A 14023-nucleotide genomic window follows, 5' to 3' on the forward strand; every position below is an offset into this window, starting at 1 on the left:
GAGCAACAGACTTTTACAAAATAAAAGCCTGAGAGCAACAGACTTTTTACAAAATAAAAGCCTGTGACCAACAGACTTTTACAATAATAAAAGCCTGTGAGCAACAGACTTTTACAAAATAAAAGCCTGTGAGCAACAGACTTTTACAATAATAGATAAATAATAACACCTTCGTTAACGCGCGATAAAATATTTATCAACGTTAAATAAGCGACATATTAACGCAATATTAACAAATTAATGCGATATTAACGAGTTAACGCGATATTAACAAATTAACGCGATATTAACAAATTAACGCGATATTAACGAGTTAGCGCGATATTAACGAGTTAACGCGATATTAACAAGTTAACGCAATATTAACGAGCGCAATATTAACGAGTTAACGCGATATTAACAAATTAACGCGATATTAACGAGTTAACGCGATATTAACGAGTTAACGCGATATTAACGAGTTAACGTGATATTAACAAATTAACGCGATATTAACGCGATATTAGCAAATTAACGCGATATTAACGTGATATTAGCAAATTAACGCGATATTAACAAGTTAACGCGATATTAACGAGTTAACGCGATATTAACAAATTAACGCGATATTAACGAGTTAACACGATATTAACAAGTTAACGCGATAATAACGAGTTAACTCACTCAGCAAATATTAATGTTAGATATAAAACCCTGAACTGAAGTTGGACTTCTGTTGATGTAAAAGTAACAAACACACAGCTGTTACTCACATAGTGCAGACATGTGAAGAACTGTTGTAAATGAGCCTTTACACCAGGCAGCAGCTGATTAGCATCATTGTGCATGTGCAGAGTTAACTCTGGGTTTGTCCACAGACGCCTATGGACTGCACACTGTACACGCCCACCATTCAGGACTATGAGGTGAGTGTTCTCATTTACCATGAATTATCTTCTCTTTATCTGTAATCTAAACACTGTCACGAAGAGGTGCAAAGGCCATCAGCTGCTTTACCGCCTCAATAAAACAACGACCTGAGCATGTTCAGGCAGGTGAACGGAGTTGATGAAGATTAAAGGCTTTGTGAAGAGAGTTTAGTCAAGTGTTCAGTTTAATGGGGACTTGCATCCTAACATGTACCTTGAAAGAATTAACAACCAAAACAACAAGCAATTTGGCAAGTCCCAACGTTACCTTAAACCTCCCGGGGGGATCGGCAGTGGCTTTGAACTTCCGACTCGCTGGTGTAAAAAAGCTCACATTACTCAATGAGAAGTTGGACAGTGCCCAGGTTTGCTTCAGGACTGTAGCGAGTTCCAACTCATTAGGTGAAGTTGCAACAGAAACACTCTGCGGCCTGTTGTCTCACAGATGGATCTGAATGATTTCTGACTAAAAGGAAATTTAGCTTAGCTACTCAAAAGCAGACAAGGCCGGTCTGTTTTCTGGTTATCAGAGGCGGACCTGGCTAGATTTTTTATTTATTTTTACATGTTTCACAGTTAATTACATGAAGGTATGTGAGGAATGTGAGATCAGAACGGGTTGGACACAGAAATGTATCCAAGTATTTTTCCTATGCTCCCCCTGGCTATCTTCTTTTTGGCGTTATGCTCACATTTGTAAACTGTTATTTTGTTGAATTACTAATAAAGTTTAAAAAAAAATAAATAAATAAAAATGTATCCAAGTATTTTTCACCAGTGTGTGTGTTTCACTTGATTAAAGCTGTCGATACCGAAGGAGAATGTGTCTGTATTGTTCTTTGATTGTTGTGGTTTCGGCTGTGACGCCGTCACACCCTTTTATTATCCGTCTCTTTCTCTGCCTCCAACCAGAACTGCCCCATCACCACCCTGAAATGCTATGCGGCTGAAATCAAAGTCCTCACCGAGGAGCTGGCGCTCAGCGGCCTGAAACACTTTTTAAATCTGAACGTCAAGCTGGAAAAACTGGCGACGTTGTTCAAACAGGTGAGCGAGACCCATCTTTACCAACAATAACCTGAAGAATTCCTGTTTCTTTGCTTTCTTTGTCTACGTTTTTGTTAAAGGACATGATTCTGAATAACTCTAGATTAGCTCTGCACACTTCATGAGTCCAAAAAGCAGAGATGGGACCAAAACACACATGTGCAAGTCTCAAGTCTTAGCTTTCAAGTCTCAAGTAAGTCCCAAGTCTTAGCTTTCAAGTCTCAAGTAAGTCCCAAGTCTTAGCTTTCAAGTCTCAAGTAAGTCTCAAGTCTTAACTTTCAAATCTCAAGTAAGTCTCAAGTCTTAACTTTCAAGTCTCAAGTAAGTCTCAAGTCTTAGCTTTCAAGTCTCAAGTAAGTCTCAAGTCTTAGCTTTCAAGTCTCAAGTAAGTCTCAAGTCTTAGCTTTCAAGTCTCAAGTAAGTCTCAAGTCTTAGCTTTCAAGTCTCAAGTAAGTCCCAAGTCTTGGCTTTCAAGTCTCAAGTAAGTCTCAAGTCTTAGCTTTCAAGTCTCAAGTAAGTCTCAAGTCTTAACTTTCAAGTCTCAAGTAATTTTTTCTTGGGGAAGTCAAGTCAAGTCACCTTATTATTGCAGTTTTACCTGCAGAATCTGATCTTAATAAAGTGAAAACACAAAGATATAAGTAACTGTCAGTAAACATCATTGGCCAATGTGTCCAACCTGTCCACCCCGTATCATATCAAGCTAACGTTAGCTAACTACCGACTAGGCTAACAGGATAATATTAGCTAATTTGACGAGCACTTACTGGTCAGAATGGATCTTAAAATGACGAACAAAGTTGGAAGTTGTCGTCTGGCTGTCCCAGATGTTGATGCCGCATGTCTTGCTCTGTGCTGTTCGTCTTTTGCCTGTTGAGCTGCAGTTGAGCCGGCCGTCTCCGGCTATTTTTTCTCGAGTTAACGTCATAATTTTCTCGTTATCTCGAGAAAACCATCAAAAAAAAGTTTATACGTACCACGTCCGTTCTGAGCTTCCGTACCCGTCACTCATAGAAATCTGCATCCCTTTATCTTTTGTTCGTTTCTCCTCTTCTTCTCTTTCTAAACTGGGCACCTGATGGCCTGGGATCAGTTTTATCTCACATAGAAGGCGCCCTGGGCGGTCGCCCACATTGCCCATAGCTCACTTCCTGCTTGTGAGAGTAACTGTGTTTCTGATTGGCTGTATCAGCGGCCTTTCGGCTCGGCGTAAACCGGATGTTTCTACAAATATCCGTTCATACGTCTTCATACTGACCGATTACTCGTTCCTATTACGGGATAACTTCCTGCCTTTCAGTCGCTGTGACGTGTGAGGGAAAAGTTGCAGAAAAGTCTTGCGATCAGGAGTTTGAGACGACTGGATTTCTTCCAGAAAACCGCGGGACCTTCAAACAAATACCACTGTAATATATCATGAGTCTGTGCATGTTAACCAGGAACTGAGCAGCTGTCAGATGTCATTGCCTTCCAGCTTTCCTGGAGTCCTGGAAGGCTCAGACAACATCCCGTTGGCCTCCTGAGCAATCGGCTGCTTAAAAATGTCTTCAGGATTCAGAATTCTGGGGGTTCCCAAAATCTTCTCGGTTTAATTTAGATTAAATTCACTGTGGCGTGTTCTGAGCTGCACGTGTGACTGTTTAGCTTGTGATTACTTGCAGAAATTGACAGTTTTAACCTTGTAGGATCAAGTTCTACTGAAAAGTGCTGCTATGAATGTTACATGTTCTGTCCTGGATGGAAAGAGTGACGCAGCTCAGCTGGGGAAGGGTTCACTTCATTAATTATAAGGCATCTAAAACTAATTTTGTTCAGCAGCAGCAGTTAAGATTGTGCTTTAAAAAAAAACCTGGACCCTGAACTAATCACATGTTCAGGGAGGAATTCAGGCAAAATCTGACACAGTTCAAAAGCTCATTAAGATTCTTTGTAAATCTGATTGAGACTTTCTGATCTCAGGTTTTTTAGGACTGAAAATACTCAGTCATCAGAAGAGTTGAACCATGACTGACTCTGAATTACATGGATTTAAATCCGTCACATCAGTTCAACATCTGCAATTCAAGTTCCCAATCCAGAGGAAACACAGAACAAAAAAGCAAAGGAAAAGGCAGAACAACAAAAAATATCACCTCATTAAGTTGGGTCCATGCAAGCCTTGGCCAGACAGAGGACACATGTAGATGTGAGTAACACTCACTCAGCCCATGGTAAAGCCATCGGTTTGCAAGATAAAGGCTGCAGAACAGATGGATTCCAGGCAGGCCGAGACCAGATTTAGAGTGTTGCTGCATTCCAGCAAAAAAAAAAGAAGTCTTGAGATTCCAAACCAAAAAGATGTAATTTTTATTAGGGCTGGACAACGATTAAAATGTTTAATCTAATTAATCTCATGATTTCCCTGATTAATCACGATTAATCACATTTGTATGCAGAATCCAAAAATGAATCCAAAAGTAGCGTATAGCTTTTAGTATTTGTCTGATCGATCAGTATGCAGTATGGAAGTATGGAAGTATGGAAGTATGGAAGTATGGAAGTATGCGGTTTCGAACACAGCCAAGGTCTAGACCAGGGGTCTCGAACTGATCCATGATAGGGCCGGTGTGGCTGCAGGAAACATTTCAAAGTTTCCCTGAAAGCAAGGCGCTGAAGACCTGTCACTCATAAGGTGTTTGTGATCATCCTGCATATTTCTGTGACAGCTCATTAATTTATGACAACATTCTGGGAGATGAATGAGTCACCAAAGTTTAAAACAAGCTCACACATCTCCTGGAATTTTGCAACTTTGAGTAATTCATGAGGCCAGATGTGGGGGTGGGAAGGAGTTGAAAGCTGTTATTATATTAAAGTTTATGTTAGAGTTTGTGGATCTGCTGCACTTTGGATTTTATTCTGTTTTCTGGTTTGGATTCTTGGTTTAAATGAGTGTTTTTTTTTTTTTTGCAGTTTGTCTCCACGTCAGAGGTGTGAGCAGAAAGGCATGTGTGGGGGGGCAGTTAGCTCATCTGGGGGGGCAGAAAACAATACCTGAAAAAAATCTGTGGAAAACCACTACTACAACTTCAAGCATAATAATAATAATAATAATAGTAATAATCATAATAATAATAGTAATAATAATAATAATAATAGTAATAATTCAATTCGGTAATGAAAATATGGCCACATTAGCATAAATCATGACCGTCAATTTTGTTAACAGCGTAGAATTTTTTAATGAAGTTGTTTTTTTTTGTAAAGAAATGTAGAACTTGTATGAAACATGCAAACGCACCATTACAGCCAACTCCAGCTGTTTATTACCTTCATTTAGTCTACATTTCAGATCATTATATACAACAAAAACAGCCGAAAATGTGAAAATCGCCTTTTTTTTTCAGCAGCAAGGGGTTAAGGTTGGGGGGGGGGGGGCACAATAACAAAAAAATAAATAAAGCTATAAACTTTGCAGATATATGCTTTTTTAAAATCACCACCTGCATTTATTCTATCAATACAAGACACAAACAGAGATAATAAATCGTGGCCTTTTTTCTGGACAGTTTTCTTTGGATGGACGGGGCATTTCTCAGGGGGCAGGACTTGTTCCTGGGGGGGCAATTTTTGATCATTTTAGGCAATGTTGCATATTTGCATCTGTGGGCTTTCCTGATTCATTTAGTTCACAAAACCAAGTCATTCTCTGCAGATCGTTTGGCAAAGAAGGTATAAGTGAAAGTTCAGCAGTAACTGCTGCTACCACAATAAAATGTATATAATAAACCTTTATTGAACATTCTTAATACAAAGTGCGGAACGCAACCATCATAAACTTTCCATTCAACAACAAATCAAACAGATTTCACAGATCTGTGTTGTGAAAAAGTGAAGCACATATAAAATGTAAAAAATGTAATGTAAAAAATATTACACATGAATGTAAATATTGTATGTAAATTTAAAAAATCAAATAATGTAATTTAAATAAAAATATGAATAAAAATATAATGTAAATAAATAATGTAAATAAATAAAAAGCTTGTTGCATATCTGCAACTGTGGGTGCTACAAGATTAATGTCACTCAAAAATATGCATCTAATTCAATTCAGGTTCGAGTCAAATAGTTAAAAAAATAATTTCACTCACAAAAAAATGGGCTAAAAAATTCACCAGGAAGAGTGAAGGCAACTGGGCTAATGAGGTGTTTTTTATTTATTTTTCACTAATGCGTGTGACAGCATCTGCTCCTCCAGGCTTTGTTTATGTCATCATGCATCTGTGTTTCTGTGTCTCCACAGAAGGAATCCGGCTGTCGTCAGTGTGAAGTTCTGACGGAGAAAAACGCAACAACATTCCTCACAAATCTTCTGTGGACCCTCAAGACGGTGAACGCTCAGTATTGTTGAAGGACTTCTGATGGAAGCCTGTTTTTTTTCTCTTCGGGAACATTTCACATGGACGCCTGAGCATCTCAGCGGTGTTGGCTTCGCAGCTGGAAGGATAATATGGAGAACAAAGCTCCTGCATGTGGATGGAGGCTGCTGACCAGAGCGGATCACAGCTGGACTGTAAGATTAGGCAGTTCTGACACATGTAGCTTAGTTAATTTGATCTTAACCAAAAGGAAAAATGAATGTTTGTTCCTGTTACATCCCGTTTCACTTTGATTCCGCTCTTTGATGGCACCAGACGACATGTTCTGAGGATTATTTAAACCTGTTTCCACATGAAATGGACGGACAGAAACATGCAGACGTATGTCAGATGGATCCTCTGCTGATATCGGACATCCTCAGACCTTTTCCCAACACGCCTCGATGTCCGACAGCTTAATGTGCAGATCATGGGTTGATTTTCATGTGTTCTTAATTAAATAAAACTCTGATTTAATGTTTCCAATGTTTTAACTGTGTGTGGGAGACAAATTGTCTCCAGAGCCTTTCTGACTTTCATCTTCTGTTTGAGGCTGATCTCAAATACCACGCTGGTAATGTAGGATTTATCAGAGTTTTTCCCTTTACTGGAAACTCTATTTGTGTCGTTGTTAAAACTAAATTGTGTTTTTATCTAGCTGCAGGAGCGTGATGTTACTGTGAAACTAAATATATAAATATCATGCCAGGAATGTAAGCAAGTACAACAAATGGTTTTAATGCTGCTTTCAGACTGTGGGGTGTCCTCAGCTCATTTACCGTTAACTACTTCCAGCCATCTGATTTCTACACCTTCTCAATCCAACTGCAGGAGGAACCCGAAGAGAAGAAACAGTAAAATTCCTAAAATATCTCAGCTCTCCAATAACATTAATAAACTTTTAATATATTCTTTTGATAGGGCGGCGCTTTGTTTTCTCCTGAAACAGTTTGGGACAGCCTGTGTTCCAAACTGCACCTCAGGGATCATCTGTCACGCAGCTAACTTCTTAAATATTTACTCGAGCCAGAAGAAAGCAGCCGGCATCCTCTAATGATGGAAGACCACACAGTTGATCTGTTTATATGATGGGAAACTGGGCGATCCTAACCCTGCGAACATCTGCAGGATTATCCAGAGAATATTCTGATCTCTGCTCAGGGTTCTCCCCCTAAAAACATGTTAACTGGTAACTCTACAGGAACTTTAACAGGTTAACTGGTGACTCTAAAGTAACTTCAACAGGTTAACTGGTGACTAAAATAACTTTAACAGGTTAACTGGTGACTCTAAAGTAACTTTAACAGGTTAACTGGTGACTCTACAGGAACTTTAACAGGTTAACTGGTGACTCTAAAGTAACTTCAACAGGTTAACTGGTGACTAAAGTAACTTTAACAGGTTAACTGGTGACTCTAAAGTAACTTCAACAGGTTAACTGGTGACTCTAAAGTAACTTTAACAGGTTAACTGGTGACTCTAAAGTAACTTCAACAGGTTAACTGGTGACTCTAAAGTAACTTCAACAGGTTAACTGGTGACTAAAGTAACTTTAACAGGTTAACTGGTGACTCTAAAGTAACTTCAACAGGTTAACTGGTGACTCTAAAGGAACTTTAACAGGTTAACTGGTGACTCTACAGGAACTTTAACAGGTTAACTGGTGACTCTAAATTAACTTTAACAGGTTAACTGGTGACTAAAGTAACTTTAACAGGTTAACTGGTGACTCTAAAGTAACTTTAACAGGTTAACTGGTGACTCTAAGGTAACTTCAACAGGTTAACTGGTGACTAAAGTAACTTTAACAGGTTAACTGGTGACTCTAAAGGAACTTTAACAGGTTAACTGGTGACTCTAAATTAACTTCAACAGGTTAACTGGTGACTAAAGTAACTTTAACAGGTTAACTGGTGACTCTACAGGAACTTTAACAGGTTAACTGGTGACTCTAAAGGAACTTTAACAGGTTAACTGGTGACTTTAAATTAACTTTAACTGGTGACTCTAAAGGAACTTTAACGGGTTAACTGGTGACTAAAGGAACTTTAACAGGTTAACTGGTGACTAAAGTAACTTTAACAGGTTAACTGGTGACTCTAAAGGAACTTTAACAGGTTAACTGGTGACTCTAAAGTAACTTTAACAGGTTAACTGGTGACTCTAAAGTAACTTCAACAGGTTAACTGGTGACTCTAAAGGAACTTTAACAGGTTAACTGGTGACTCTAAATTAACTTTAACAGGTTAACTGGTGACTAAAGTAACTTTAACAGGTTAACTGGTGACTCTAAAGGAACTTTAACAGGTTAACTGGTGACTCTAAATTAACTTCAACAGGTTAACTGGTGACTAAAGTAACTTTAACAGGTTAACTGGTGACTAAAGGAACTTTAACAGGTTAACTGGTGACTCTAAAGGAACTTTAACAGGTTAACTGGTGACTCTACAGGAACTTTAACAGGTTAACTGGTGACTCTAAGGGAACTTTAACAGGTTAACTGGTGACTTTAAATTAACTTTAACTGGTGACTCTAAAGGAACTTTAACATATTAACTGGTGACTAAAGTAACTTTAACAGGTTAACTGGTGACTAAAGTAACTTTAACAGGTTAACTGGTGACTCTAAAGGAACTTTAACAGGTTAACTGGTGACTCTAAATTAACTTTAACAGGTTAACTGGTGACTCTAAATTAACTTTTACAGGTTAACTGGTGACTCTAAAGGAACTTTAACAGGTTAACTGGTGACTCTAAATTAACTTTAACAGGTTAACTGGTGACTCTAAATGAACTTTTACAGGTTAACTGGTGACTCTAAAGGAACTTTAACAGGTTAACTGGTGACTCTAAATTAACTTTAACAGGTTTACTGGTGACTCTAAAGGAACTTTAACAGGTTAACTGGTGACTCTACAGGAACTTCAACAGGTTAACTGGTGACTCTAAAGGAACTTTAACAGGTTAACTGGTGACTAAAGTAACTTTAACAGGTTAACTGGTGACTCTAAATGAACTTTAACATGTTAACTGGTGACTCTAAATGAACTTTAACAGGTTAACTGGTGACTAAAGTAACTTTAACAGGTTAACTGGTGACTAAAGTAACTTTAACAGGTTAACTGGTGACTCTACAGGAACTTTAACAGGTTAACTGGTGACTCTAAATTAACTTTAACAGGTTAACTGGTGACTAAAGTAACTTTAACAGGTTAACTGGTGACTCTAAAGGAACTTTAAGAGGTTAACTGGTGACTAAAGTAACTTTAACAGGTTAACTGGTGACTCTAAAGGAACTTTAACAGGTTAACTGGTGACTAAAGGAACTTTAACAGGTTAACTGGTGACTAAAGTAACTTTAACAGGTTAACTGGTGACTCTACAGGAACTTTAACAGGTTAACTGGTGACTAAAGTAACTTTAACAGGTTAACTGGTGACTCTACAGGAACTTTAACAGGTTAACTGGTGACTCTAAAGGAACTTTAACAGGTTAACTGGTGACTCTAAATTAACTTTAACAGGTTAACTGGTGACTCTAAAGGAACTTTAACAGGTTAACTGGTGACTAAAGTAACTTTAACAGGTTAACTGGTGACTCTACAGGAACTTTAACAGGTTAACTGGTGACTCTAAATTAACTTTAACAGGTTAACTGGTGACTCTACAGGAACTTTAACAGGTTAACTGGTGACTAAAGTAACTTTAACAGGTTAACTGGTGACTCTACAGGAACTTTAACAGGTTAACTGGTGACTCTAAAGGAACTTTAACAGGTTAACTGGTGACTAAAGTAACTTTAACAGGTTAACTGGTGACTCTACAGGAACTTTAACAGGTTAACTGGTGACTCTAAATTAACTTTAACAGGTTAACTGGTGACTCTAAAGGAACTTTAACAGGTTAACTGGTGACTCTAAATGAACTTTAACAGGTTAACTGGTGACTCTAAAGGAACTTTAACAGGTTAACTGGTGACTAAAGTAACTTTAACAGGTTAACTGGTGACTCTAAAGGAACTTTAACAGGTTAACTGGTGACTCTACAGGAACTTTAACAGGTTAACTGGTGACTCTACAGGAACTTTAACAGGTTAACTGGTGACTCTAAATTAACTTTAACAGGTTAACTGGTGACTCTAAAGGAACTTTAACAGGTTAACTGGTGACTCTACAGGAACTTTAACAGGTTAACTGGTGACTCTAAATTAACTTTAACAGGTTAACTGGTGACTCTAAAGTAACTTTAACAGGTTAACTGGTGACTCTAAATGAACTTTAACAGGTTAACTGGTGACTCTAAATGAACTTTAACAGGTTAACTGGTGACTCTAAAGGAACTTTAACAGGTTAACTGGTGACTCTAAATTAACTTTAACAGGTTAACTGGTGACTCTAAAGTAACTTTAACAGGTTAACTGGTGACTCTAAATTAACTTTAACAGGTTAACTGGTGACTCTACAGGAACTTTAACAGGTTAACTGGTGACTAAAGTAACTTTAACAGGTTAACTGGTGACTCTACAGGAACTTTAACAGGTTAACTGGTGACTCTAAAGGAACTTTAACAGGTTAACTGGTGACTAAAGTAACTTTAACAGGTTAACTGGTGACTCTACAGGAACTTTAACAGGTTAACTGGTGACTCTAAATTAACTTTAACAGGTTAACTGGTGACTCTAAAGGAACTTTAACAGGTTAACTGGTGACTCTAAATGAACTTTAACAGGTTAACTGGTGACTCTAAAGGAACTTTAACAGGTTAACTGGTGACTAAAGTAACTTTAACAGGTTAACTGGTGACTCTAAAGGAACTTTAACAGGTTAACTGGTGACTCTACAGGAACTTTAACAGGTTAACTGGTGACTAAAATAACTTTAACAGGTTAACTGGTGACTCTACAGGAACTTTAACAGGTTAACTGGTGACTCTAAAGGAACTTTAACAGGTTAACTGGTGACTCTAAATTAACTTTAACAGGTTAACTGGTGACTCTAAAGGAACTTTAACAGGTTAACTGGTGACTCTACAGGAACTTTAACAGGTTAACTGGTGACTCTAAATTAACTTTAACAGGTTAACTGGTGACTCTAAATTAACTTTAACAGGTTAACTGGTGACTCTAAAGTAACTTTAACAGGTTAACTGGTGACTCTAAATGAACTTTAACAGGTTAACTGGTGACTCTAAATTAACTTTAACAGGTTAACTGGTGACTCTAAAGGAACTTTAACAGGTTAACTGGTGACTCTAAATTAACTTTAACAGGTTAACTGGTGACTCTAAAGTAACTTTAACAGGTTAACTGGTGACTCTACAGGAACTTTAACAGGTTAACTGGTGACTCTAAAGTAACTTTAACAGGTTAACTGGTAACTCTACAGGAACTTTAACAGGTTAACTGGTGACTCTAAATTAACTTTAACAGGTTAACTGGTGACTCTAAAGTAACTTTAACAGGTTAACTGGTGACTCTACAGGAACTTTAACAGGTTAACTGGTGACTCTAAAGGAACTTTAACAGGTTAACTGGTGACTCTAAATTAACTTTAACAGGTTAACTGGTGACTCTAAAGTAACTTTAACAGGTTAACTGGTGACTCTAAATTAACTTTAACAGGTTAACTGGTGACTCTAAAGGAACTTTAACAGGTTAACTGGTGACTCTACAGGAACTTTAACAGGTTAACTGGTGACTCTAAATTAACTTTAACAGGTTAACTGGTGACTCTACAGGAACTTTAACAGGTTAACTGGTGACTCTACAGGAACTTTAACAGGTTAACTGGTGACTCTAAAGGAACTTTAACAGGTTAACTGGTGACTCTAAATTAACTTTAACAGGTTAACTGGTGACTCTAAAGTAACTTTAACAGGTTAACTTGTTACTCTAAAGGAACTTTAACAGGTTAACTGGTGACTCTAAATTAACTTTAACAGGTTAACTGGAGACTCTAAATTAACTTTAACAGGTTAACTGGTGACTCTACAGGAACTTTAACAGGTTAACTGGTGACTCTACAGGAACTTTAACAGGTTAACTGGTGACTCTAAATTAACTTTAACAGGTTAACTGGTGACTCTAAAGTAACTTTAACAGGTTAACTGGTGACTCTACAGGAACTTTAACAGGTTAACTGGTGACTCTAAAGGAACTTTAACAGGTTAACTGGTGACTCTAAATTAACTTTAACAGGTTAACTGGTGACTAAAGTAACTTTAACAGGTTAACTGGTGACTCTAAATGAACTTTAACAGGTTAACTGGTGACTAAATGAACTTTAACATGTTAACTGGTGACTCTAAAGTAACTTTAACAGGTTAACTGGTGACTAAAGTAACTTTAACAGGTTAACTGGTGACTCTAAAGTAACTTCAAAAGGTTAACTGGTGACTAAAGGAACTTTAACATGTTAACTGGTGACTCTAAAGTAACTTCAACAGGTTAACTGGTGACTCTAAAGGAACTTTAACAGGTTAACTGGTGACTCTAAAGTAACTTCAACAGGTTAACTGGTGACTAAAGGAACTTTAACAGGTTAACTGGTGACTCTAAATTAACTTTAACAGGTTAACTGGTGACTCGCTAGCTAACGTAACGAGTTGACACCGGGCAGCAAGCGCGCGAATCATGGCTGGAAAAAGGAAGTCATTTTCTCTGAATGAAAAACGTAGTCTCCTCGAGGCGTATGACAAATTACCAAAAACGAGCCAACGAGATGCTGCGGCGAAGCGTGGCATTCCTCAGGTGCTTTTCCTGGGCTGTCGTTTTCTTTCTCCGTCGTTAGCATTCATGACTGTCTCTCGTTGCTTAATTAGCCTACACAAGGTAGCCTGAGGAACGCCAAGCTTCGCCGCAGCATCTCGGCTTGCTGCCCGGTGTCAACCCGTTACGTTAGCTAGCGAGGCAGAAGCAGACGTCCAGAAAGGAATCAAGGGAGTAAAAAATAAAATAGCAAAAAAAATAAGATAATACAAATTCGGTTTTAGTAATCAACCGCTTTTAGTGTTCAAATTGGCTCTGGACCAACGTGATCACTGTAAGCGGTTTCCACTGTACCTCCATTTGAATCGCTACTTCCATGGACGCTAGTTGTTAGATTAGCTTGCATTCAGACTCACGCCTTACCTTGATATCCGCGTGGTTCAGATGAAGGTGCCTCTTCAGGTTAGTTGTATTTTTCCCAGCGACCTTTTTCTCACACCTGAGGCATTGCGATCTTTTTTCTCCCTCAATATAATTGAAGTGGGACCAGATATCCATCCTCCTCTTCCGACCAACAAGGGCAAGCATTATGCTGTTTCAGCAGGTGCACGCTGTCTTCCTTCTTGCTAGCACTGTCTGTGAAGTAGGCAGGCAGTCGCAGCTTATTTGCATGCCTGCGCGGCAGGAGGACGTTGAACGTGACGTGACGTGTCAACTTTACAGCACATCTACTGTAATTTATTTAACAGTATAATAACGTATATTTCGGATTTGGACATCAATTCATTACAAATACTGTGTTATGCTGTTAAATTACAGTTATCTACTGGTATTGTAAAATGGCTGATTTAACTGTTAATTTACATGTGAGGGATGAATATTCAACAGTATTTTACAATTATTGTAAAATGACATTATTGTAAAATTTACCATTATTGTAAAATTAGTTTACAATACTGTTGT

At 38.0% G+C, this 14023-nt stretch overlaps 1 protein-coding gene across 2 annotated transcripts in view; it reads left to right on the top strand.

Annotated features, from left to right (window-relative positions):
- il15l (interleukin 15, like) overlaps nt 1–6836 on the top strand; it is a 46330-nt gene extending 39494 nt beyond the window's left edge. Inside the window, exons 3-5 of one of the 2 annotated variants that reach the window (XM_075474292.1) lie at nt 858–905; nt 1821–1955; nt 6244–6836. In XM_075474292.1, the coding sequence (XP_075330407.1) occupies nt 858–905; nt 1821–1955; nt 6244–6348 (288 nt within the window). In that variant the 3' untranslated portion in view covers nt 6349–6836. Of the gene's footprint in view, nt 1–857; nt 906–1820; nt 1956–6240 lie in introns of both variants that reach the window. The other variant, XM_075474291.1, reaches the window with a different exon arrangement.
- The last annotated feature ends 7187 nt before the right edge of the window (nt 6837–14023 follow it).

This window comes from Odontesthes bonariensis, chromosome 9 (assembly GCF_027942865.1).
Source record: "Odontesthes bonariensis isolate fOdoBon6 chromosome 9, fOdoBon6.hap1, whole genome shotgun sequence".
Taxonomy (NCBI): Eukaryota; Metazoa; Chordata; class Actinopteri; order Atheriniformes; family Atherinopsidae; genus Odontesthes; species Odontesthes bonariensis.